Here is a 26,540-nt window from a genome sequence, read left to right as displayed (position 1 = left end):
CAGGATCTCAAGCAACATGGATTCTGTGCCTCTCCTCTCTTCCTCCAGACTCTGGGACATTGATTGCCAAAGGAAATGCAAAATTTACTTTCCTCAGAGATGACAGACCACTCGGCAGCAGTCCAGTCCTTTTTGAAAGCGAGACGCTTCTGACGCTGTCTCTTGTTGAAGAGTGGCTTGAGATTTGTTGATGCCATGCAATTTTGAATCAACATATTTTTCCTTTAAAATGTTACATTTACTCAGATTAAACTTTTGATCTGTCATATCTATGTTCTATTACGAATAAAATATTGACATTTGCCATCTCCACATCATTGCATTCAGTTTTTATTCACAATTTGTTTAGTGTCCTGGGTGGCACGGTGGTGCAGCAGGTAGTGTCGCAGTCACACAACTCCAGGGGCCTGGAGATTGTGGGTTTGATTCCCGCTCCGGGTGACTGTCTGTGAGGAGTTGGTGTGTTCTCCCCGTGTACGCGTGGGTTTCCTCCGGGTGCTCTGGATTCCTCCCACAGTCCAAAAACACACGTTGCAGGTGGATTGGCGACTCAAAAGTGTCCGTGTTGCCCTGTGAAGGACTGGCGCCCCCTCCAGGGTGTATTCCTGCCTTGCGCCCAATGATTCCAGGCTGGACCCACCGCGACCCTGAATTGGATAAGTGGTTACAGATAATGAATGAATGAATGAAATGTTTAGTGTCCCAACTTTTTTGGAATCCGGTTTGTAGACTGAGAGACCATTTAAAGGCTTTTGCAAGTGCTTTGAGTTAATGAGCTGATTACAGTGTGGCACCAGGTGTCTTCAATATTGAACCTTTTTACAATATTCTAATTTTCTGATAAACTGAACTTGGGGTTTTCATTAGTTGTCAGTTCTAATCAAATTAAAAGAAATAAACACTTGAAATATATCAGTCTGTGTGTAATGAATGATTATAATATTCAATTTTCACTTTTTGAATGGAATTACTTGAACTTTTTCATCATATTCTAATTTTATGACCAGTACCTGTATGTAAGAATAAAGGAACACTAGGTGATTACTAGGTAGTTGAATTACAGCTTCAAAATCATTGTGATGCTTCACTGATCTGTAAAACGAGAGAATAGTCTCTGCCATTACTACTGTGGGCTCAGCACTGCAGAAACTGCACTATATAACTTTTGGGTGGAGGATAGGAAACCATCACAGAAATGCCATAAAACATTCTGGAACTGTACAGGGAACACAGGAGCAAAGATACCAAACTTTACCTTGTGTTCCTTAAATGTGTGTCAGGGTTTAATTACTGAATGGTCCAGTGGGAACAGTGCCCAGGGGCCTCTGAGGGAATGAATGAAAAAAAATTTTCTCTCTCAGGCCCCTCAAGCTTTCAAACGTGATTGTTTTCTGTGTGTGTGCGAGAGAGTGTGACAGAGAGAGAAACAGACATGGAAAAAGTATATAACTTTAAACTGTGGTGAACATAATATCTTCCAAGATTATTTACTGTAGAAACAGCACAACTCGTACTGTAATTATGAATGAGTGTTAGAACAAGTAAACAACTTTTATTATTTAATATTTATTTTTACAAATTCAATTACTAGTCAAAGTAACAGTTTAAAATGGTACTTAAATATCCTAGTTTGTTTTAACCATACACATAGAAATATATATCAGTACATAAACTGTCTATAATTATCATTTAATAAACTGTGCATAATAATTTAATAAAATAAACATGTAAACAAGCCCAGGAAATGCAAATAGGTTTTACGCTGCTACATATGTCAAGAAAACACAACAGTTTTGGTTCTTTCAGCTCCTTGACTTTATATATAAATGACAAATTAAATCATATAAAAACAACAACAAAAGTTAATTTAGAACAAGCAGATACTAAGAGAATAATGACAACTACCAGACAACATTGTCCCAACATCATACATTACGAATCATAAATACATTAGAAAAGTTTTTATTTTATACTTAAGAGGCAATTTAGCCAACAGAAACCTCAAATCAGCTTTGTACAAATGTTATATTCAACTCAAGAAGAGATGATTATTCCAAATACTCATCAGCACCATCTGTTGACCAAGCAGCATTTTATTTTTTGGCAATAAGCTCTTTCCTCTTTTAGTGCTAATCATGAATAGTTCACTCTAGAAATTTCCCCTACAAACCTGTGATGTGTGTTTAAAATTTTAATTGGAAAAAGTGTTTAAATTCATCAACCTAGTGAAATTCTATAAAAACTAGTGCTTAATAATAAACAGTGACTATGCGCGGGACAGTGAAGATACTGGGAATATAAGTTACATTTAGCTCCTGTTAAGCTACAGTTGGCATGAACAGTAAAATAAATTCCAGAGCATTTGCTGAGTCAAGTCTTGAGTAGTAGGTCAGAACATATATGATGCAGGAAATCGGGTGAAACTGTAGAATGAGTAACTTTGGTCATCTTGCTGGTTGAATTAACATATATCAAAACCTTAATATAACCATAGTGCAGAGATTCCTTTGCCTTCAAGAAAATCCAGTTAAGTTCTGCTGTGGCTGTTTAGAGGAGAGTGAGGAAGCTGAGGTTGAGGCTGGTGGGTATCTGAATGTTCTCCAGGGCCACATGAGATGGGTTAAATGGGAAAGAGACGGGGAAAACTATTTTACTGTCCATCAACAACTGAGGGGACTCTTGGCGGTCCTTTAACAAGGCCTATAGGGAGCAGAGAGATATAGAAATTATGAAACATGCATACAGTGCATACATTCATAGATACATACAGTCAACGAATAACCTGGTCTCACCTGTACAGCCTTCATGCACGAGACCGATACTCTCTCCTCAAACTCATTGACAGGTGTGTAAAGGTTGAGTATCTTTAGAATCTGTTGCAGGAAAAAAAATTGCACTGATTACACTGTATTTTTCAAAGATATATCTAACCTTCAAGAACAATTAGCCTTCTTTTTTACATTTTTTAATAGAACAACAAGTGTGGCAGATGATGTTGGTTTTATTCTTGCATAAATGATTAATGGAATGGTTTGGTTTGTCAGTTTCCCTAAATGTAGATAATACACAGAGGGATACTTGGCACCCACATTTAGTTTAGTTTAGCTAAAAAACACAACAGGGAATAGTCAATTAAATATTTTTATTATAATTACACAGAACACTTTCCTCAGCCTTCTGAAACCTCATCTAAGTCTTTACTAAATTCTCACAGACCTGTTAAAATCGTCTGATTTATGTTTGTGTGATTATTGACCTTCAGCATTGTTAAGTTTGCAGCTTCAGCTCTGTTTAAAGATGCAAGTCGGACATAAATGAATCCTGAACTGTCTAATACCGAGTAAGTATTTTAATCACCAGGTCAAAAACCTTTGGTACATATGCATTACTGTGGATTTACCATTAAAAAAAAACATTCCTTATTAATAAAGGCTCTGACTTTTTTTTTTTTTTTTTTACATACTTCTCTATATTAAGAAATTAAACAACCTACCACAGTTTCTAGTGTAAGCTAGTGTTCAGTTACCTGTGCAGCTGTGAGAGCTGTACACATGGTGGCAATGGCTTCTGCATCTTCCTTGCTCTTTTTATTGACCTGCAGCAGTTTTGTAGCCTGAATGAGAGGCTCCATCATCTCCCGCACTACACCACTCTGAATTTCCTTATCCATGAGCCACTCCTCCAGCTGACTTACATTGTATCTGCACACGCAAACACAACACAAACTCTATACATAATGCCAAGTTAAAAATTAATCGTGTACAAACAGACGTTTGAAAAATATCAAACATCAACATGTGTTCATCTTATCCTGGGGAAAAGGAGTTTTGCTATTTTTCTCCAGTTCTTTATACCAAGAATTTTTATACTAAATGAACTGGCCAGAAATACTTCAAAGGTCATGAGCTGCTCCCATGTAAAAAATTAGTCCCATCCCAAAAGAGCTTAAGTATATAAAGGAGTTGGTTCTTTGAAGCCCCCTTGTGGTCAGTACCTGATCTGCAGCCCTTTGCTCCAGGAGCACATGTCCTTGCGCAGAAGGAGGCTGTTGAGTGTAACAGCGCAAATGAAGTAAAATTGCTGCTTGACCACCTGTCTTATGAGGTCAGGGTCATTGCCATGCTGCATCAGAGTGGAATGGAGGGAGTCAAGCTGTTTGATAATAGACTCGAGTGTGTAGGCGCTTTCCTCTGGAAAACTGGAGGTACGTTTCCTCAGTCCTGTGGGCTTCTGCCCTGACATTACTGGGATACTGTCCTGCTCCAACATGCCTGCCACTAGGGGCAAGAAAAGCAGGAATTTGTAAGGCACAGAATGGGTTATCGGTAAATACAAGTATGGACTTAACACACAAAAATTTGAAAATGAAGAGAGGGAAAGGTTGTAAAGTGTTCTGAAGAAAAGTAAAACGGAAAAAAATTTCATTAAAACAGATTAAACAGTTCTGATGAAGTAGAATGTGGCCCCTACCAATCATAGGCTGAAGGATGTTCTCCATGCACTTGATGAGTTGCTGGTAGATTTGGATGATCAAGTCACTCAGAACTTGCCTGTACTCAGCCAAGTCAAAGTTCAGCAGGCACTGCTCATTCTGCTGAGACGTGTTGTTCTTCGTGTAGGTCTATTCAGGTAGAAACAGAGGTTTAAGGCCAGGGCTTCTTACACACAAGCCACATTGTTACTAGTACAGACAGACATGCACAAACAGACACTACCTCTTCTCCACTGTACTGTTTTAGGCAATGTAGTAGACGGCAGGTGTTGGCCAACCAGAATGAAACCGTTTCAAAATCATCCCCTTTTTTCTGTGAAAAAAAGGACAAGTCAAAACATTTTTCCTTCATTTTCTAAATCAGCAAAAAATCTAGCCTTTTCACTAAATGAGATCTGAATTCATTGTCATGCTGTAGAACACCTCTATTGGTATTTTGCTGTAAACAAATATATTTGAAATATACACTGTAACTCTTACTTTCAGGACATTCTTGATGCAGTTGATGGAGGAGTTGAGCAGTGTGCAGACTCTCTGGTCATTATTAGTGTAATCAGCATGGCGCAAGCACATAAAGAGGATGTAGGCTGGCAGGCACGGGATCAAATTCACAGCAACTCCTCTGGGCTTCAGATCTGTCATACAGCAGTACAGTCACACAAAAACCACAGAGAACTAGAAGTCTACTAGGAACAGGTTGTAAAACCAACTCTCAGTCTCAGAAATCTGAAAAACTATTAGTCACTGCACATTTTGATGGTATGGTGTGGTATGTGGGGTACAAAGATAGTGGGGCCATTCTTCATCATTGGAAACCTCAAGGCCACTGGATATGCAAAATCGCTACATGATGATGTGTTTTCCTTTTTATGCACTGAAGCTGGCACGTTCCCTGAGTTTTTCCTGCAAGATGGTGCACCACCACATTATGGGTGTCTGGTCCGAGCATTCCTAGATGAACAGTTTCCTGGAAAGTGGATTGGTCGTTGTGGGCCCCCAAGGTCTCCCTATCTGACCCCCTTAGACTTTTATTTTTGGGGTCATCTGAAGGCAATTGTCTATGCTGTGAAGATACGAGATGTGCAGCACCTGAAACTACGGATTCTGGAAGCCTGTGCTAGCATTTCTCTTGCGGTGTTGCTATCAGTGTGTGAAGAGTGGGAGAAGAGGGTTGCCTTGACAATCAAACACAATGGGCAGCACTTTGAACGCGTTTTATAAGTGGTCAAAAACTTGTAAAAAAACTAATGAAAGAATAAAGTAACGTTAAAGCACACCATTGTTTCTCTTGTGAAATTCCCAATCAGTTTGATGTGCCACATGACCCTCTTCCCATTGAAAAAAAAACAAAAGTTGGATCCAAAATGGCTGACTTTAAAATGGCCACTATGGTCACCACACATCTTGAAAAGCCCCCCCCCATATACTAATGTGCCACAAACAGGAAGTTAATATCACCAACCATTCCCATTTTATTAAGATGTATCCATATAAATGGCCCACCCTGTACAGAACTAAAGTAAGGCCAGTTATATAAATAAATAAATAAACATCCTATAAATCTAAATTCCAGGTCCTGGGTGCAGCAAATTACCTGTGATAAGAGTCTTGAGCAGCTTGCCCTCGTCCTCTTTCCTGAACTCCAACATGCCCTGAGAGTGTCGTTCTTTGCGGATGACGCTGACTGCGTGTGTTGCTTCAACTGCCTTGTTGTCTGGAAATGGCTGATCTATCTGAACAACTGATAACAAATACCATATTCCATCACATATTAAAGGATAGGCATATGTATAATTTATCAGCTTAAAGGCCACATACTTTTAAATAATAATAATAAAATTTACTGAAAAGAACTCACATTCTGAATCCTCAGCTTTCTTCATATAAAGCTTCAGCTGTTTCTTCAGCTTGCGAATGATCTTGTCCTGCTTGTCCACCTGCTCCATTAGATCCTGGAGTTATCAAAAATGATCATCATTCAGTATTCCTTAAAAGCCTTAATGAAGGGGCTAAATGTATAAACTAGCTGTAAGCCATTTTCTCTAATGATTCCTCTTCTTATTAAAAAGAGGTAATTACACTGCATATTTTGAACATGGTCGCCCCATCTGAAGTACATTATCTTGTTTATTCCTGGACTACAAGTCAATGAGTATTCATCTCATTTGAGTTGCATTTAATAAAATGCAAAAATAACAAATAATCACTTTTGGTAAATGCTGTTTGCTACTAACTGCTTTATAGAGCTGACAGAAATACAGAAGTTTAAAGCACACACTATATTATTGCGAGTGAGATGAGTAATCTCATGCTGCAGGGCAGCGTTCACACGAGCGTCCTGAGGCAGCTGCAGAGTCTGTGAGAGTAATTGCTGCTGCTTGTCTCTCTCCTCCCTCATTGCCTGCAGCTCTGCTCTCAAAGCCTGAAGTTCATCAGCGTGATCCTGTCTCTCGGCCTGAAGCTGGGATTCCAACAATCTACAAAATATTGGCAGAGGGAAACAGAATAAGAGGAATATAATCAAGGGTTCTGCACAATTTTCTTAAATCTGAACAATTTCTCAGCCTCCTCCCAATTTACATTTACATCACAGCAATTTCAACCCAGCCATTTTATTTCCACAGTGCTACCAAACCGAATCATAGGGTCAACACTTATAAGCTCAACAGCTCGATATTTACTCTTTTATTTTATTGATCTACTAAAGGCCACTACACACTGATGTAATATTCTCCAACAATCACCAACTGAGTGAATGAGAAGAGAACATTCTTGATCCATGGTTCTCAAACTGTGGAAGCAGCAAGTGGTGGTATGCCGGGTGACCTCGTAAAAATTACAACTTAATTAAAAAATTAATAAATAACTGAAAATCTGCAGCTGAAATATATTTGTGTGTAAACTACATAATGTTTCACAGTTTTCATAATTAAGCTTAGTTTAAGCTAAATGTAGTTTGTGTAAAAAAAAAAACAAAAAAAAACACACAACATGGGCTAGTAGGGCTACAAAGAAACTGTATGTCTGTAGGGGAAGGGCTGGTGCAGCATACCCCTGCTTCTTATTTCCAGGGAGGGAACACAGTCTCCCAGTATTTTGCAAAACCCATGTAAAGAAAGCCCAGTTTCAGCTTCTTACTAAATGTAAGCAAAAGCTAGAGACAGAATGAATAATTTGGATTTTAGTGCAAAAACAGCAATGTAGAAACGAGAAAAACAAACTGAGACCAACCCCAAATACTCTTAAGCCCAGAAGGACTAAATCTAGAGGCATATATAGAGACTTACGTGTAATTAACCCTTAACTGAAACAAAACAAAGTGGCCAATCTTGTCATCATTAGAGTCCTATAGTCTATTAAAGCACATATTAAATTGTTCTCTCTTCACATTTTTCTTTCTTTCTTTTATTGTTTTCAAAATTCCCCAAAATTCTATATGGTCTCATAAGTGTATAATGGAGTTTAAAACACTGTTTAAGCCAAATTTTTAATTTTTAGTAATTATTTTGGAATAAGTTGGTGTAATGCATGCAAATTACAAACATTCAAGCAAGACATGGGATTGATAGGTGGTACTTGGAGGTTTTGATTTGATAATAGGTGGTACTTGGAGAACCACTGTGCTAGATCCTTCCAATAGTATGGAACAGCAACCATGCTGTTTGCAGGTGTTTGTCTGGTAAAAGTAGTCTGGCCTTAACATGGTAGGAAATGTTTGTTGTCACCAAGTTGACAATGGACCCCCACCGTACTAATACCTGTTTAGCAGTAGTCCTGTTGTGGACTTTTAGCATTTATGGATGAAGGTAGATGTTAGCTGCTCAACTGTGCATCAACACATAGGCTATAGCAAGACCATTCCTACAGTGTTCATGCTTGTATGAGTGTGTTGTTCACTTTAAGTTTACCTATTAGTTTCTTTCAAGCCCTCATATACTATCCACAGCTCTCCATCCTCATTCAGTTCACGCAGATCCAGAGTGGGGGATCTAAACACAGAAGAAAAGCACAGTAAATAACAGGGCTACTGGTCCACACAAACACTGGAGGAGAATGTGATCAGAGAGGAGTACGTGGATGAAGAAATACCTGCTGGAATCTCCAGAGTAACCTTCTGATGCTACTTCCTGAAACAGACCAAAATGTGACAATAAGATGTGCACCTAATACTAAGATTGTGAAAAGCAATGGGACATCTGTATCACTCTAGTCTGTATTATGTATTATTTCATAGCAGTTTTGATGAGAATTGGTGCCTAGAGGCCAGTTTCCTACATAACCATCTAGGACAGCTCCTTTTTTAAACTTGCACTGAACACAAAAAAAAGCATCTGCATTTGTTTTATGATTTTACCTTATATTTACTGGCCTCTAAGTTGACCAGTTCATTGCGTAGAAGAAGCACCTCCTCCTTGCGCACTTCCAATTCCTCAGTGATGGAGCTTAGCTGCTCCAAGAGGACATTATAGGCTTGAGATCCCCGGCCAGATCCTTTCCCCAGAGACGACCGCAGCTCATTTAGATCCTTCTTCAGTCTTTTATTATCTGACTCTAACTCCTGCCTCTGGAAGAAAAGAGACACCAGATAATAGATGCTATTTTTACACCAGGTAATTGACACCATTTCAACAGTCAAAACACACAGCAACAAACAACAAGCTTAAACCTGACTGGCTGAACCTTTAATAAGGTCTTCCTTAAGATTTAAATGAGGTACTTTATCTGGACAGCTCGAGGATTTAGGTTACAAATGACAACTATATTTGCTCAAGATAAATCCTTAATTTAACTTACTCATTAATTATGTTAATAAAGATATCTTAAGTTACGGAACTACACAAAGTTATTTAAATGTAATTGCAATGGAGAGACAAATTAGTTGATTTCAATATATAAAATAAAATACAAACACCTGTGCTGAGACATACCTTCTGTGACTCATAGTCTTTTTCAGATCTTAATGTCCTCCGACAGGCTTCCAGTTCCTGAATACCAAAAATAATTGCAAGTTGTAAGTGCTGTTGTAACGTAATAAATTATGTTTGGTCAGAAAACCACTGTGAAATTAGCTAATGACTTAAATGACAAAAAGTCTTGAGGAGATTTTCCTCACAACACTAACTAACAACAATTTAAACCAAAGTTTCCAGTCTTATCGCAGGCTGCTTGAGAGAAGTCTCCCGATTACGAAGAACTGCTGAGAAGCTATTCTTGTACTAAAACAAAGAGGTTTCTGTGATCTTTCAAGATGTGCAGTGCAATGTGAAGCAATGTCATTTGATAGAGTACAGAGGAAATGTTGTTTTAAACGGGATAATTTAATTCTAGCCAGGACATGGTAAAGAGCATGACATTCTTTATAGCAAAAGTATTTATGAAAGGGAGTATTTAAAATGTTTCACAATGTGAAGAAAAATCACTGAAGAAAGTGTCTGATTACAGAATCACATGCAAAACCCATGATGGCAAATGTTATGTCTATGTGAATGATATGAAAAGGGTCTCTATCCAGTTCTGTTCTGTTTGATGTGTGAATACCTTGATGTGTTCCTGTTGAAGCTTCTCCTCTCTGGTGTCAAATTCATTCTGCAGGCTCAGCTTCTCCTGCTCCAGCTCAGCCACTCGCCTCTGTAGCTTCAGCAGCAGAGACACGTCGACAGCTCCCTGTAGTTCATCCTAAAGTAGACAGGAGAAAGAAGAGCTAGTAGACTGGAGAAAGAGTTCTCTGTATGTAACAGAAGCTACATAGCTTAAGCACTGGCATTCTGTGGTAGTCTGTTTGTAGTTCCCTTCAGTATTGAGACTTAAAATACACATTCATATAAGAACATCATGACTGCCGCGGCTCCACTGACCACATACAACAACACTATGTAGATCTATAATTACAGACAGTAGTCCATTGGTTGCTCTGTATACTTTGTTTGTCCCATTTCACCCTGATCTTCAATGGTCAGGACCTCAACAGGATCATCACAGAGCAGGTCTGATTTGGGTGGTGGATCATTCTCAGTGCTGCAATGACACTGATGTGGTGGTGACATCTTAGTATGCATTATGCAGGTACAAGTTGATCAGACACAGAAGTGCTACTGGAGTTTTAAACCCCTCAGTGTCACTGCTGGACTGAGAATAGACCACCAATCAAAAACATTCAACTGACAGTGTCCAGTGTCCACTAGAGGACACTGTTCAGCAACAGACAAGCAACTGTAATTGCAGAACTACAAAGTGCTCCTATATGGTAAGTGGAGCTATGAAAAAGGACAGTGAGTGTACAATCAAGGAGGCTGTCATCATATTCTGATATGACTGTGCATATCTAGAATTTGTTATGTATAATGAAAGTATAAACAGTGATGCAGTTCTAATTTGTTACTCTAGAACTGTGCAAAGCAATTGAGAAACAATTAAGTAGAATTTGAATATTATCAGGGAAAGAGTACAGTTAAACTCTTACCTCTTGACCATGCAAGCTGACCTCTGACCCTGTGAACTCAGAGTAACGAGTATATTCTGATTCATTGATGCTGTAAGCAGAGTCTGTCCTTAAGTGACCAAGTTTGGATTCATTCTGAGGAAAAGTGACGAAATGACATTTTTCTTACTTATTTCATAGCAATTATAGCTTGTTACAAAAGTCTGTAAATGCATACCACTTACAGCTGTAGCCTGCTTCTCTGACTTTAGATCAGCATGGATCTCCTCCAGTTTGACGTGTTCAATCAGAAGATTCTGGTAGCGAGTGCGCTCTTCTTTCAGCTCTGTCTGCAGATGCTCTGTGTACTCCTGATGGGTCTTTTGCAGCTTATCTATTAATTTATGCACATGTTTTAACAGGACTGAGCAACATGATGGTCAACTACATGTCTACTATATACTTAAGCTCTTATAAAAATATCAGAAAACCAGATAGTTTAGGAAAACTTGATCCCCCACAAAAATGCAACATTATACATAAAACACAATCCATAATAACCAGACATATTCAGGCCATGAAATGTGAATTTTACAGTGAGAGAGAATTCCAGAATTCTAATGTAAACTGATGCTGATCTCAATCAATCTGTCACAAATAGTTTGGTAAAGTACTTGGTGTATTTCTTAAAAGATTGTTTTATTTGTGTTGACATTAGTTTGACAAGACATGACAATAAATAAAAATTCAAACACAAATGTACTTACCAGTAATCTGCTGGCTTTGTTCCTTTATCAGTGTGTTCAACTCATCTTTCTCCCTCTTCAGTAGACTGTTCTTCAAATTCAGCTCTTCAACCATCTGTAATTTATAAAAATCTCCTGGGTACATTTTTTGTTTGTTTATTCCCAAAATTTAGCCATCAATGAGTCCCTTCCTCCACCCCCAATCTCACACAGTAATTGGGCTGAACGATTAAATTGTTTTTATATCAAAACTGCAATTTAAAAGAGAGTTTAAATGTTCAAAAATGCCAAAACTCGAATTTTAATTCTATTCTACATTATTCAAAACAATTCACTTAACTTCAAATTGGGGATATTTTACTTATATCCCCTCTATATAACAGAGTTAGACCTGTCAATCAAACACTGAGCTGTGTACCTGACAACAACCACAATAATTACAGCCTGGCACTCTGTATTCAGAATTCTAATTTAAAGTCATCTCTTCATGGTCTCCTTGGTTAGAGAAAAAGTCCTGAGCCTTAATTTACAGAAGGTAGTTGCTATTTAAATCACAAACGCAAGGCACAATTAGATATTGGATATTAGATATTTACCCAAATATTTGAGCCCTATACAGTGCAACACAAGTTCAAGATACAAAATGCCAACCCACTGCTTCTTTTAGATGTGCCACTAACAACTTTCTGATGGCACTTAAGAGCCAAAGTAATTACTTAATATAATATTTTACAATATGATATTTAAAAATAATTAAGAATCTTGACACAAGTTTCAAAATATATTCTGCAGCAAACCACTGAATGTGAAAGAATATGTTTAAACCTGAATAAATACACATGAATGTATTCAACCACTTATTTACAGCTTATAAATGTAAAAAAATTTAAAACAGAGCACATCCTACCTTTCTATTCCTCTCCAATTCCTCACGTGTAATTCCCAACTCCTCTTCGAGGGTGGACACTTGCTCACCAAGACGTCTGGCACCCTCCTCCACTCCCTGCAGACACTCTATTTGGGACCGTAACTTCTCCAACTCAGCCACACTACTGTTCTCAACTACAATCAAGCGCTCTAATAGCTCCCTGTTCTCTTTGTGCTGGAGTTTGGATCACACAGAGAAACAATGTCTAATACTCAAGGGAAGACGTGTGTTGTTAACAAATGGTAATGTAAATAAATGACATACACCAGGTCATAACTTCTAAAAGTAAATTCAATAATGAAACATACCTGATCATCAACTTTCCTCTGCAGCTGCATGATCTTGTTCTCCATGCCAAAGTTGAGTTTTTTGTAGTGCTCAACTGACCGTGCTTCAATTTTGAGTCTCTTGAGCTCTCTGCGTGCCAGCAGGCGGCGAACACAGCACTGCAGATACACCACAGCTTTCACAGTTCTTCTATAGCACAATCGTGCTAGCCACCCACGAACCCAACGCTGCACAACCACCACTGTCTGCTCGTACCGTAACTGCACAAGACACACAAAAAATATGTAGACAGGGTTTAATTTCCAAAGAATTTACTTATTTTAAGATTAGATTAATTGACTATTAATTGCCACAGAAATAAATGTGATTCAGAATTTTGTTTTTCCTTCATATAAACCTGCTTTCCACCCTATGCTAGAGTACAAATCTAAAATTCTTACAAGGTGTACATGTATGTGGGGCACTGATCATGGATTTTTCTGGCTAATTCCAATACTAGTTTCTTTACAGCCAAATTAACTCATGCCCAGTATTTGACTGATTCATCTGAGGTAACCAGAACTCAAATTCCACCCATTATCCACCCATTATCAGATTTTTATATTGGGTGATTTTCCCATAACATAATTAAAATTAATTTACACCCACACACATTAAAAAGCAGGATATTTAACAGTCTTTACATTTACACTGAGCATGTTAAGCACATTGATATCCTTTATACCTGTCTATATTGAAGTCTGGCAGCATGGCCACGGAGCAGGCGCTGAAGAAGCACTGCTGCAGCCCGTTTCCGCTTGTACAAGCGCCTGGCAGCAAACATTCGCTGATACTTCTGAATGACCACAGCTGCCTTTGTCCTCCGCAGGTACTTGTACAAGCTGACAAGAATAAAAAAAAGTCTTGTTATGCAGCATTTAATAGTTATGCTAACTATTTAGATAAATACATCAATACATGTTTATATCATTGCCCTTAAGTTCAATGATGACAAAAGTAATACATCAAAGTAGCAATCAGCCATTTTCTCCAAGGATCCTTCCGTTATACTGACACCATAATCTGGTTCATTCAAGTACTAGATTTATACAGAAAAAATTATAATAATAAATAATCATCTTCATTAATATAATTATTGGTCATTAAAAATGACTTACTCGTACATTAAACTAAGAAAAACAGTCTGCTCGCACTCACGCTCGAGCCTGCTGTCCCCGCACATATCTCTGGATGGTGACTGTGGCCTGCCGTAAACGCAAGTATTTCTTGCGAGCGAGCCAGCAGCGGATAGTCTTCTGGATCTGAACACAAGCAGCACGTAGTTTGTCTGCCCGAAGTTTCTCCAAATATGCCACTTGTCCTGCTCTGAAAAAGATCTTTGTTTTCCCAAATTTGTACTTATCTGGGTCCTGCAAAGACAAGAATAAAGTATGACATACAAAACATAAAAGAATTTCAGTTTAAAGATAATTTTTTTTTTTTACTTAGTAGTTAAAATATCAGACACTGGCCTCAGCTCTCATAACGATGCATCTCTAGATTCATTACGAAGTATTGAAATGGGCATTCTAATAATGCTGAATGAGTTACCTTTATCAGTTGTTGTAAAACATTCTGACAGGTAAGCTTCCTGTCTGAGAGCACATCTTTCTGTTTCATCAGCACTCGGTACCGGATGAAAAACTCCTGATAAGTCCACCTGACAAAGCCATAAACACAAACTGGTCTATCAGCAACCATGTCAAAAACATCCATACCTGCAGATTTAGGCATACATAGTGCTGATTGGTTGGGTATAAGCTTCCATTTTGTCATATCTATATGCATTCATGGCAATAAGAAGCTTTATCAACAAACAACACAGTCAACATAAGCTCTTGTTTTGGGTTTTAGTTGGATAAACCTTGATGGAAAGCCTGCTGCTGATATACGGATAGTCTCCAAGACTCCACATGCTCTCAACTGCTGCACTGCTCTGCCTGACTCCATCCTGTATTAGGGAGAAGGACACAGAGCACTGAATTTTAAAATGGGATATTTCTTATTTGACATGCAAAATGATAGTATGAAGGTTATAGACTCTAACATGAAAGGAGATTTGTGGTCATTGGGTTTGATGCAGCGCACATAGTGAGGAGTTGTAGCGTTCAGGGTGTCCATGAGCAAGTTTAGAGAGTTCCGGAACTAAAACGCAGAGAGAGGAGATTTTTTTTTTGTGTTAAAAAAAGTGTTTGGAGCTAATTAACTAATCACTTTAATTTAGTACTTTAATCAAGCAAATACAAGCCAAAATGTGAAAAATACAGTATCATCCTTCAAACCTGAAGCCCAACAGATTTCTTGTGCTCTCTGAGGGACTGTCCTGCACGTCCCATCTTTGTGCTGACAGATGCTGCTGGGCCAGTAGAAGCTTTCTCCTCCTCTTGGAAAACTTCCAGCACAAAGGCGAACTGAAATAAGGGTATGTAAATGCAGAGGCATGTAAACAGAAGTACATTTAAGGATGAGTCCACAACACTCCTGCCCTCCTTCAAAATTTATTTAGTGCTGTTCTAAGCCCAGAGTAGCAACAACAGAGGCCTTTATTCTCCCTGTTACACATCAGAATGATTCTGAAACTGTAATAAGGTAAAATTCTACCGAGTGAAAATATCTTAGCTTTGCAATAAAACAAGGATTTTATTAAATGTTATTTAAAATATTTGTAAACAATATCTCTACATGGAAAATAGTTTGGCCTCTTGATATTACAACTTCATTTCCAAAAACGATGGAATGCTGTGCAGAATGTAAATAAAAACAAAATGCAACGATGTGATGAAATCATTTAAACCCTATTGTTAATTTGACAAATAGTAGAACACAATATTTTTAGGGTTGAAATTGAGACAATTTATTTTATTTTGAAAAATATTTGCCCATTTTTAATTTGATGCCAGCAACATATTCCAAAAAAAAAGTTGGGACTGGGCGTGCTTACAACTAGCTGGCTGATCCCTTGCAGTGGTTTCTACCATAGAGTTGTTTCTTTTTTTATAATTCTAAAAGTCTCAGCCTCTCTGAGATGCTCTTGTTTAAATCCAATCACGCAATGACCTCTTGCCAAATAAGAATTTTTTTTTGTAAAATTACACAACTATGCCAGTATTTTGTTTCCCAAAAGCAGATGGCAGAAGCTTAGGAATGAAGGAGCACTCCAGGGGGGAGGAACATATCCAAAACAACAATCCAACAGCTAACACATCAGCCAAAAAAAAAAAAATACCTCTCACAAGCTGCAGCATGTTGCTCCTAAAGAGAACTCAGAGCAGAACTAAACATTCAGTACATGGAAGAGCCACTCTGGGCTAGACAAACCTTGCTTGACTTCAGAACATTGATCTGCTCTTCATTCACTGTGTCTTTGTTTTTCTCCAGAAACCCCTCACACTGATACTCCACCTGGGGCCCAGTCAAAAACAAAGAGAAATGAACAAACAAAAGCCAAAAATATTGTTTGGGTTTAATAAAAACATACATGCATGCATGCATGCATGCATGCATGCATGCATACACACATACACACATACACACACACACACACACACACACACACACACACACACACACACACACACACACACACACACACACACACACACACACACACACACACACACACACACACACAAAATAAATTAATTAATTAAAAAATAAAAAGTTTGTGCACCCTGTCAGCAAAATGTTGGATGATGAAGGCTTTGTTAGACATGCGTGGTTTGTCAAACTGTGCACTCTTCTTCAGGTGGGTGTTATAAAGCTTCTGTGCCCATGAGTCATCTGATCCTTTTGGCATCTGAGGAGATCATGGAAATATTAGAAAATTACAATGATTTTGTGACAGAGGTAAATAAGCATAGCACTTTCTTTATCAATTTATACATTCATGTGTATCTGAATGTACTAATATGCAAGAAAGAACATGTGAACAATTTAACATTGTAATTTAATCTCAGTTAATACCCCTTGAGTGAAAACATGAAATAATTCATGTACATATAATGCTTACCATGCACTCCTCATCAAGCAGATCCAATACCCCCATCTTAGCTTCAATCAGATTAATGCATGGCTGATTGTCATAGAAATCAATCAGAGTCCATGGGATCTGCTCTTTCAAATATTCCTCTTGCTCCAGTTTGAACACATGCTGGACAGAGAAGGCTTTGGCTAAGCAATAATACAAACATGCTTGAGGTGTTGTGGAAATACATTCTGTTTCTGTTCAAGCAAAGCCCTGAAAGCACAGACAAAACATGCCATACTCACCATGTTAAACTGTTGCTGGAGTTTCTCATTGGCATAGTTTATACAAAACTGCTCAAAGCTGTTGATTTCAAATGTTTCAAACCTGGACCACAAAGTACAAGACTTAACTGCAAACAAGAAGCATCTCTTTCTATATAAAAGGTTGTTCTTTATGAAACATTTATAACCAAATCTTTCCCTTACCCGTAAATATCCAGTACTCCGATGAATGAGTGCTGTTTGCTGGACGATTGCAGTACTCTGTTGATCTGGCTGACTATCCAATTGAAAAGTCTAGAATAGATGTATTTAGCTAAAGCATCACGGCCATCCACTGCCTCCATTTTGGTTAATGGCTTGTTGAAGGTTTCTGTGGCCGTTTTTAGTTTTTTATGACACAACCAGTGCGCCATGGATTCACAAGACACCATCATCAACTCACTGAATACAGACAGGTGGCAGTTGTCAGCCTAAAAATCATTATACAGACAAAAATAAAATAGTATTAGTGGCATGCAATTCAAGAAATTACTATACATTTTGCATGCTTACTCTGTTAAAACCTGAAGTATTAAGACTGCCACACCTTGAGGATAAAAAAATATTATCATGGAGTGCTTTATTGCACAACAGGGCTCAAGATGGCTGCTACTATTGCTTGTGCCACTGCTATTTCATGTTGTAAAGTTTTATGGACAACTAAACACCACAAAGAACACAATCATAAACAACTTGAAGTTTAACACAAAAAAAAAAACCTTCACATTTCCCTTAGAGTATATGTGTAGCTAAATTTAGCCATCACACATGCTTTATGAGCATGCATTTAAGTTCAGATTAGAAATAATATATCTTGCCAAATGTTTGCTTATATTTTTTTCAATGCTACGTTTCAAACTCACAGAAACACTGCAGTTTCCTGAACCCCTCGCAATCACTTCCACATTGCCTAGGTGAAGAATGGCTGCCAAGATTTGGAATAAATCCATCTGTTCTCCTTCAGTTATTCCTTCAATAAAGAGAACAGAAATTAAAATGCTTAAATGTTAGACACAGTACTTCAAAGTGAAACTGTGCAGCATACTGTATCTCACGGAATAACCCACAACACTTGGAACAGAAATTCACTCTAAAATAACAGAAAGATAATAACAGAAAGAATGTTGGAGTATTTTTACCCAAAAGCGAAAAAGCCCTTCGAGTGGCTTGCATTTCCTGCGCGTCATCTACTCCGTGTATGACTGGGTTTGTACCTTGATTTGTACAGTGAAAGTCATCCGCGCTGCCTTCAGAGAGATGCTGGTTACTCACAGTGAAATGGGCAAGGCACAATAAAATGATTCTACGCTGAAGCAATGAAGAAAACCTTATCCACTGATATACATCACATTAAATGAGGAAACATGGAAATAAGTCTAAAGACTCCAAAACAGAAATGTTCTGCTCTTGAACATACTTATAAGACATATACAGAGCACTGCAAAATACTACAGTCCAGATATATATTGTGCATTTCCTGGCTTCTGGAAGCTTACGTGAATTGAAATATGTTTATCATAAACAGTGAAACTCTCTAAATCAGCAAAAGCAGTTCATTCCTTTAGACAAGACTGAACAGCCACATACCTAACTGCAGAGCTTTATATTCAGGTAATTGTGCACAGGCACAGAGCTGGTAAAATATGTGGTAGTTCCGTTCTTCGCTTGCCTGAAATAGGGAAATAAAACATCTTATAATCATGCATATATGAAGAGTAAGGCAAAGATGGTGAAAGGGATATTTATTTAAAAACTAAAGCTGAAGAATTTATTTTCACACAAACAGCACCAGAGCATGTGGCACCAGAAAAAAAGCACTAGTCTTCCTTTGATTTTCTTTTCCCCAAAACAGGCTAAGCCTCTTTCTCTTATATTTTCCCCTCAATCAATTTATGTCATTCAGGTTAGTACCTCCCGAAAAGGGAATTTATGTTTAAATATAAGATCATTCATATTGTATTAATACTGCATACCCTAAATGTGAGCCAGTCTTGATGCTGTGTGTTTATAGTTGTTTACAAAACAGTTTATTATTACAATATAGACATTTTGTCTGTGTTTCCTGAATAATTAGGGATTTTGTAGCATTGGGCTTTGACAGCAGAATCGGGAAATTCCCCAAAAGTGTTCCAAGAATATACAAGAAGAAGAAGAAAAATTCCAAAAGGCAGCAAATTGAAAATAAAATAAAACACAAAATTACCTGAAACACCACTCTGGACTTCTCCAGCAGGTATGTCCTCATGTTAGCACCTATGATGTGATGCTCCCTATTAAATCCAATCTCTACGTATTTCCCAAAGCGACTGCTGTTGTCATTCCTTGTTGTCTTTGCATTTCCAAATGCCTAGTTATAAAAGCATTAGTCACATCATGAGGAAAAATTTATTCACTATTTCCACAAGGTTAATTATTTACATTCATAACAATTTAGCTGACTAAGGTTACATCAAACTGACAAGGCTCCATAAAGTCCATAGAAAGCTAGTCACAGCTGTCATCAATATTTTTAATCAACTAGTTAAATGAAAAGAGCTACTTGAACCATACCTCCATTATAGGACTGGAGGCCAACACTTTTTCCTCCACACTGGTCTCCTTGGAGGAGCCACTAACTGTTGCAAAGTAGCGCATGGCATATTTAGCAGAAACAGTCTTCCCTGCTCCTGACTCCCCACTCACAATGATAGACTGATTCCTTTCATCTCTTACAGGAAAAAGAAAAGTCACCAAGCTATCCAGATTATTATGGAATGTTTAATGACATTATTTAGGGCTTCAGGCCACATCTTTGTAGCATACAATCATTTCATATCATTTGTCAGACTGTTAAACAAACAAAGAACGATTCAAACAATTCATTCTTTCCCAAAGAGTAATAAAATATACTATGCAATACTATGGATATTGTAATAAAATATGCAAGTATGAAAACATTACTGTTACTGTATTTTAATTTCATACATTTCAGTGAATGAACCTAGGGGGGCAAGCTACAATTTATGCTAAAGGTTTGCAAACTTTTTACATAAAATTACAATTCATTCACAGTTGAAAATGCAGAAAACTCCCCATTAGAAACTTGGAGAGTAAGTTTTTGTGAAAAAAAAAACCCAAGACACAATTCTGTGAAACAAAATTCAAGATTTTGGGCAGCAACTTCACAGAGTCATATAACAGACATAATGTTCTATACTTAATTAGAGAGAACATCACATACCTGGCCATCTGTTTATAGGCTTCCTCAGCCACAGCGAAAATATGAGGGTCCATGTCCCCCATATTCTGCCCACTGTATGCACTGATGATATCTGCTCCATAGATTGGCAAGGACTCATAAGGATTGATGGCCACCAAAATGATTCCTATTTAGAAACAGTCATTGAACACTATGGTACCACAACATACGTTTCAACAACATAAGACTTAAAAGTGAAAGTGAGAAAGTCACAGATACAGCTGGCTAGACTTTCGTTTCCAGTTTCAGTTTCTGATCCACCCTGGGGATAACTTCCTCTATATGGTCTATTACTTCACTTTGCATATAGTGATCCTTGTGGCATGGGGGCATAGTCACAGTTAACAAAAAGCAAACTAAACTACAGTTCACAGGACAGCTCTGTAATGCCATATCTACAGGTACTGAAAAGGAAGAGAAGTCATAAATGCGACTCCAAAGTCAATAGTCCACACAGTTCAAGCCTGTGTGGCTCTAACCCTGCTGTTGGCTCACCACAATAGGTGTAGATAAGCTTAGAGTCGATGAATCTGACGCGCAGGTTGTGCAGCATTGCAGGCTCATGCAGGTAACTCAGAGCTGTCAGGTCATTCTCCCCCACCAGGATATCTGGGTTACGGAGTGGAGGCAGGGCATCGCCTTTGGGGTCCAATTTATACACCGACTCCTGTGCAAAGGGGATAAAAGCAGTATTAAAATGTAGCAGTAACAGTCACAGAGTTTGTTTGAAAAGGGAATATACTATAGATTAGAGAGTTGGGTGATACTGTTATTGCTATAAATATAACACATTTTAATATCATATTACACTATCTCAAGAACATCTTAGTGGTCAGTTTTTCTAGGAAACTGGCCAAATGCTTGATTCATAAGAGTTAGACCAACTGCAGAGAGCCCGTAAACAAGGACCAATGGTGTCGGCATGCATAAATAAATAAAACAAATTAGCAATGCAGAATAATGACTGGTATTTTTTTCTACAGGTCGTAATTGTGATATATAACATCAGATTATGTCAAAAACACTGTTAGGGACACTGAGATCACTTTATGAACAATGGTCAACTGGATATATTATTGCAAATATTATAAGTAGTCCCATTCTAATTCCTACTACTGTTTTGCAGCATTCTTTTGGCACTGATGTTTTCTCCTGGGGCATTGTGTCTGTTTCAACTTGTTCACAGAACTGTGATGTCTGGTGCACATTAACAAATGTTAAAAGGGTGGGATTCTGTGCAGTGGGGTAAACTGCATCATATTTGGATTTTAGATCAAAATGTCATTTTCAGTAGCTTGGTCTCCAGCACTGCAGGTGTGCTCAGTGGTCAGTTGAATTATGAGCAAAACATGCAAAGCAGTTTACTTATCAGCAACACATTTGCAGACCACAGATAAATGCAAACCTTTTAAAATTGATGACAGCAATGCAAGTCTCAAGACCCGCTCTGGATGACTGTCTGTGAGGAGGTTGGTGTGTTTTCCCCATGTCTGTGTGGGTTTCCTACAGGGGCTCCTACAGTCCAAAAACACATGTTTGTAGGTGGATTTGCCATGCAATAGTGTCCATAGTTGTGTGTGTGTGTGTGTGTGTGTTGTCCTTTGAGGTACTGGCGCCTGATCTAGTGTGTGTCCGCGACCTTGAACTGGATAAGCAGCTAGAGGCAATGAATGAATGAATGGCTCATATTTTTGATCCCGGTTCGTACATAACCTCTGTTTGTTCAGGAGTGTTTACAAGTGCTAACTTGGTACTACTGAGTGATTACAATGCATTGCTATTCCTGAAAATGCACACACCCAGACTTCCTGACTTCTTTCACAATTCATTTCTTGCTCACTCTTTTCAAATGTTCAAACACGCAACTCAATCACCATTTCCACCAGTTTCCTGTTACTCATGTTCCATGTTCCCCTTAAAATTAAAAAAATGACTTATGTCATCATATTTCCCCTGCACTTCCAAGAGTAGGCCACAATAGAAATAAAGTGAACATCATACATTACACGCATTTAGGTAATTATTTTATATAATTACAAATAAAGGCCAACTAATTTCCTCTCTTCACTAGTATGTACAGCATTATTAGAGTCTCAGTGACCAGCTCTAGATCAGACAGCATAAGAAAAGTTCTAATGCAGCATGTATTGGAGTAAAGAAAATGGTGAATAATGGAACTGGTTAACTCACAGTGCCATCCTCAAACTGTAGCTGTAGTGCAGTGTCTCCTGGGTAGTAGTCTTTGGTCAGCTCAGCTGATTTCCACACCTCTATCGGGTCAGGAATCCAGACCCTAGCATACTACAAGACAAAAACAGTCTTTTTTGTGACCGTAGCAAAGATTTATAAAAACAATGTATATCTACAAAAAAAAAAAACAAAAAAAAAAAACAAAACAAAAAAAACTCTGAGAACCAAATGTTGAAAAATCCAAAAAAATCCTCAAAAACTGATCTGCAGTATAACACTCAGTTTCCATCAGTAACGAAAGTGAGTATGAGTTTATGTTTTTTCAGAATTACATTGCCTCAGGCTAACAAATCTCTTCTAATGCTAATTTTGGTCTTAAATGATCACTGAATCTCAAAATTGAGCAGTGTACAGACGTGCAGAGTGACATGTTTGGATTTGATCAAACTGATCTATAAAGGTCTTTTAGAACTCTGCAGTTCTGTAGGGAACAGATGATTGAAAAGGACTGATATTTCAAACTGATAGCCTATTCCATTATGTATGTACTGTGGGCTACTACAGAAGAACTGACAGTGTAAACAAATGGAGCCTATACTGCTTTTGCTATATTTGTAACCCATAACTATATAGTCTTTGTTTCACTCTATAGCGAACACTAATAGATGTACTCACAACCTGAGAATTCTATAAATCGTATAAATCATCACTCCCACTCAAAATCATTTTATGTTCATTTTAGCTTTTCTGCATAACTGGAAAGCTCCAGGTCAGCAGAGAGGCGCTGCAGGTAGTGTTGCTGAATCTCGGCTTCAGGGTCCTGGGGTTCTGAATTTGATCCTCATCTTGGGTCACTGTCTGTGAGGAGTGACCGGATATCATTCCACAATCGAAAAACACATGTTGACAGAAGGAACTGCTGTATGAAAATGTCCAAAGGAGTGAGTGTTTGAGGGAATACGTGTGTGTGTCCTGCCTTGCGGTGAGCAGGTGCCGTGAGGATGTATTCCTGCTGTGAACCCAAAGATTCTGGGTGGGCTCCCAATCCCCTGTGACCCAATCATGAAGAAGCAGAGTACAGATGAAGAATGAATAAACAAATAAAAACTCATAACAGAGATTTCATAACAGAGGGAAAATAATTATCAAAAATAACTTGGAAGCAAATCTTGTTACATTCAATAAATTAAGTGTTAATAGCTAGGGTTTCATTTTCCTTCTGCTGTAAATTTACCACTTTACATAAATTTTCAGTGTCTGTATCAACCTAGAGTTCTTATACATCTTATATTCATGTGTCTTCTAGTGCTAATTTTGTCTGTGTGCACAGCGGTCCAGGTTTCACCAACAGAAGAGATAAAGAAAGAAATCAAGCAAAATTAAAGGAAAATATAATAATTTGAAAAAGTACATGAAATATTCATGACAATAGCAAGCTGAAGTACACACTCGAGCCTGGTCCACTTCATGACTGACCTAAGACTGGTTCACAAAAGACACTTGTGCAACTTTTTAAGGCTCTTTTTTAAGGTGGCAGTAACTATCCCTACATACTGAGGGACATCTGTCTTTACATGACTGCTACAGTCAGCGTTTAAGATAATCACACTGCTTTACACGTACACGAAGGCTTAAGTCCTTCCGCGTGTGATAACGGTACAAAAACATAACGTAACTCATTAAAAATAACTTATAAATCTGACGAAGGATATTTCTCAGGTCTGGAGCCGGGAGCAAGTACAAAGACACTCTTTCAGTTCTCCGACGGGCGGATGGCGAGAGTTTGAAGTATGAACTTGAAGTTGAGTGTATTTTTACCTTGGAGTAAAGCGTCGACGCCGCTGCCATAGCCCTCTTTCATTCAGTCCACAATTACACTCCTCAACTTACAAAGCGAAAACCCGCCTCATGTGGAGAGAGCTCAGCTCGGAGCTGATCTCTGCAGCGGTCTCTCAGCACCCCTCCGCCGGATAGAGGCTGTAAATCTGCCTCGCTGTCTCAGAGGTATTCTGGGTATAGGTATGGGTCTCAGAAAAACCGCTACAAGCTCTGAATGCGGAGAAGAAACAGCGCCATCTGTCGGACTCCACCTATTACATCAGTGCTGAAACCATCCGGAGATTCAGGACCTGTTTTTTTTTTAACAGAGTGGATTTCAAGGTTATTTTTAGCCCTTAATGTTGATATATCACACGTTTTAAAGGTTACAACTGTGGCATAATCTTTAGGAGATTGTAAATTCAATCCCCAGTATGCCCAGTCAACTAAGGCCCAGACTGGGATTTTTAAGGAACACTACGTAAGATTAGGAATGTTTGTTAATGGGCTCCCCTAATGTTTTCAGAGTGTAATTCACTTTTACAGCACTATCCTGAAATCAAGAGTTGAGGCGGGGTGGAGGGCTGTTCTTTTCTAGCCCCCTCCAAAAGGCACATAGTGAAAGAGGTGTTGACAAATGCATTTATTTGTTTGCTTATTGAACTCTATAACATATAACATATGCACATTAGGGACGTGCCATATTTTATCGTTCACAATAATATTGTCTGTTTTTAAAAACTATTTAAAAATAAATATTGTGATAATAGTGATATTCTGACTTGTTTACATGAGTCATTTTGGCCCCTTGAAGAATGGATATTAGTGGCTCTGAGGTGGAGGAATTTGCTCCTAAAAGGAGAGTGACTTCAGTAGTGTGGAGGTGGTTTGTTTACAATAAACCATGGCAATATGTAAGAAACTGAAGAAGCCCATAACAACAGAACGGGGAAACACAAGTAATCTGTTTCATCACCTCAAGCAGAGGCACCTGGTTGAGGAGGAAGGAAATCCTCCATGAGCGCCATGAGTGCCATAAGTGCCATGAGAATAGTTCAACAGCCAATGAGCTCTAACCCAAGCAGATAAACTACACTGACTCAACACAGCTACTATTCTGTACTTGTTTTATTATTTACTGGGAAGCTTTATGGTCATTTTTTGTATAATTATTTACATTTGCTGTTTATATGCACACATTAAAATTTTCTGTACTTTGGTTGTATGGTATTTATATATTTTAAAACACAAAATCAGAATCTTGGTAAGTTATTTTTCTATATAAAATAAGCAAATTTAGCAAATTTTTTGTAACTTCTGAATGTTTGGAACAATTGATACAAATGTAGTAAAATAAAATATTTTAATAAATTATATATATATATATATATATATATATATATATATATATATATATAATGTCATATAATTAATATTAATATAACATTATTTTTTGCTAAATTTGTCATGTCTACAAGAATATTGTTATCATCAAAACACCCTGAAATATTGTGATATGATTTTAGGGCCACCTCTAATGCACACATTTGAATCAAGCTCTTTTGCCCTATGGGCCTGCATGTTATTGCAGGATATAAGTTAAATTGTGGGCTAGTTTCATTGGTCAGGATTGTCCTCCAAGGATGACCATTACTCAATAAAATCCTAAGCAATAGAGACATCTGTTAATTGTACTCAGAAATGAGTACTCCTCCAAGCACTTTTGAATAGTTGGGTTATACTGTTAACAACAATCTGAAAAAGAATTAGTGGTTGGCCTGATGTGTCCCAGGTTGGCAAATGGTGTATCAGGTCTTACATCTGGTCTCTTCAGTGGAAATTGGCACTTATTTAAAATTAGGAGAATCATCTTGGTATAAATGTCTGCTGATCACCAAGGTGTTGAAATGAGCTCCATCGCTACAGAAAACACAGTTCCACTGCTCCAAAGCCCAGTTGGTGCTAGGGGGCTTCATAATTTAATAATTAAATCAATTATTTTCGATAACCATTAAGCCTTCCCAGAATCACGGGGCACCGGAAAGGAACACATCCTGTACGGGGCACCATACACTTACACGTTCACAAATATGGAT

At 38.0% G+C, this 26,540-nt stretch overlaps 1 protein-coding gene across 1 annotated transcript; it reads right to left on the bottom strand.

Annotated features, from left to right (window-relative positions):
• Positions 1-1,593: 1,593 nt before the first annotated feature.
• On the bottom strand, positions 1,594-24,598 carry myo5ab (myosin VAb). The gene is made up of 40 exons (XM_066667157.1): positions 24,445-24,598; positions 22,627-22,737; positions 20,932-21,103; positions 20,419-20,563; positions 19,749-19,905; positions 19,402-19,545; positions 18,786-18,867; positions 18,338-18,445; positions 18,062-18,168; positions 17,364-17,629; positions 17,181-17,262; positions 16,921-17,061; positions 16,582-16,707; positions 16,230-16,313; positions 15,194-15,322; positions 14,959-15,056; positions 14,776-14,862; positions 14,463-14,571; positions 14,070-14,281; positions 13,597-13,753; positions 12,893-13,132; positions 12,564-12,758; positions 11,678-11,771; positions 11,156-11,304; positions 10,953-11,066; positions 10,031-10,168; positions 9,421-9,477; positions 8,847-9,056; positions 8,582-8,619; positions 8,401-8,481; positions 6,771-6,969; positions 6,351-6,444; positions 6,087-6,233; positions 4,973-5,127; positions 4,716-4,805; positions 4,471-4,621; positions 3,995-4,277; positions 3,527-3,701; positions 2,793-2,873; positions 1,594-2,700 (listed from the first exon to the last, which is right to left on the bottom strand). Exons 1-40 carry the CDS (start codon positions 24,472-24,474, stop codon positions 2,548-2,550), a joined length of 5,391 nt encoding a protein of 1,796 aa, XP_066523254.1. The 5' UTR covers positions 24,475-24,598; the 3' UTR covers positions 1,594-2,547.
• Positions 24,599-26,540: the final 1,942 nt, after the last annotated feature.

The sequence above is a fragment of the Hoplias malabaricus genome, chromosome 4 (assembly GCF_029633855.1).
Source record: "Hoplias malabaricus isolate fHopMal1 chromosome 4, fHopMal1.hap1, whole genome shotgun sequence".
Classification (NCBI taxonomy): Eukaryota; Metazoa; Chordata; class Actinopteri; order Characiformes; family Erythrinidae; genus Hoplias; species Hoplias malabaricus.
Note: the sequence above shows the minus strand (reverse complement) of the source record. Positions and strands in the feature narration are given on the sequence as shown.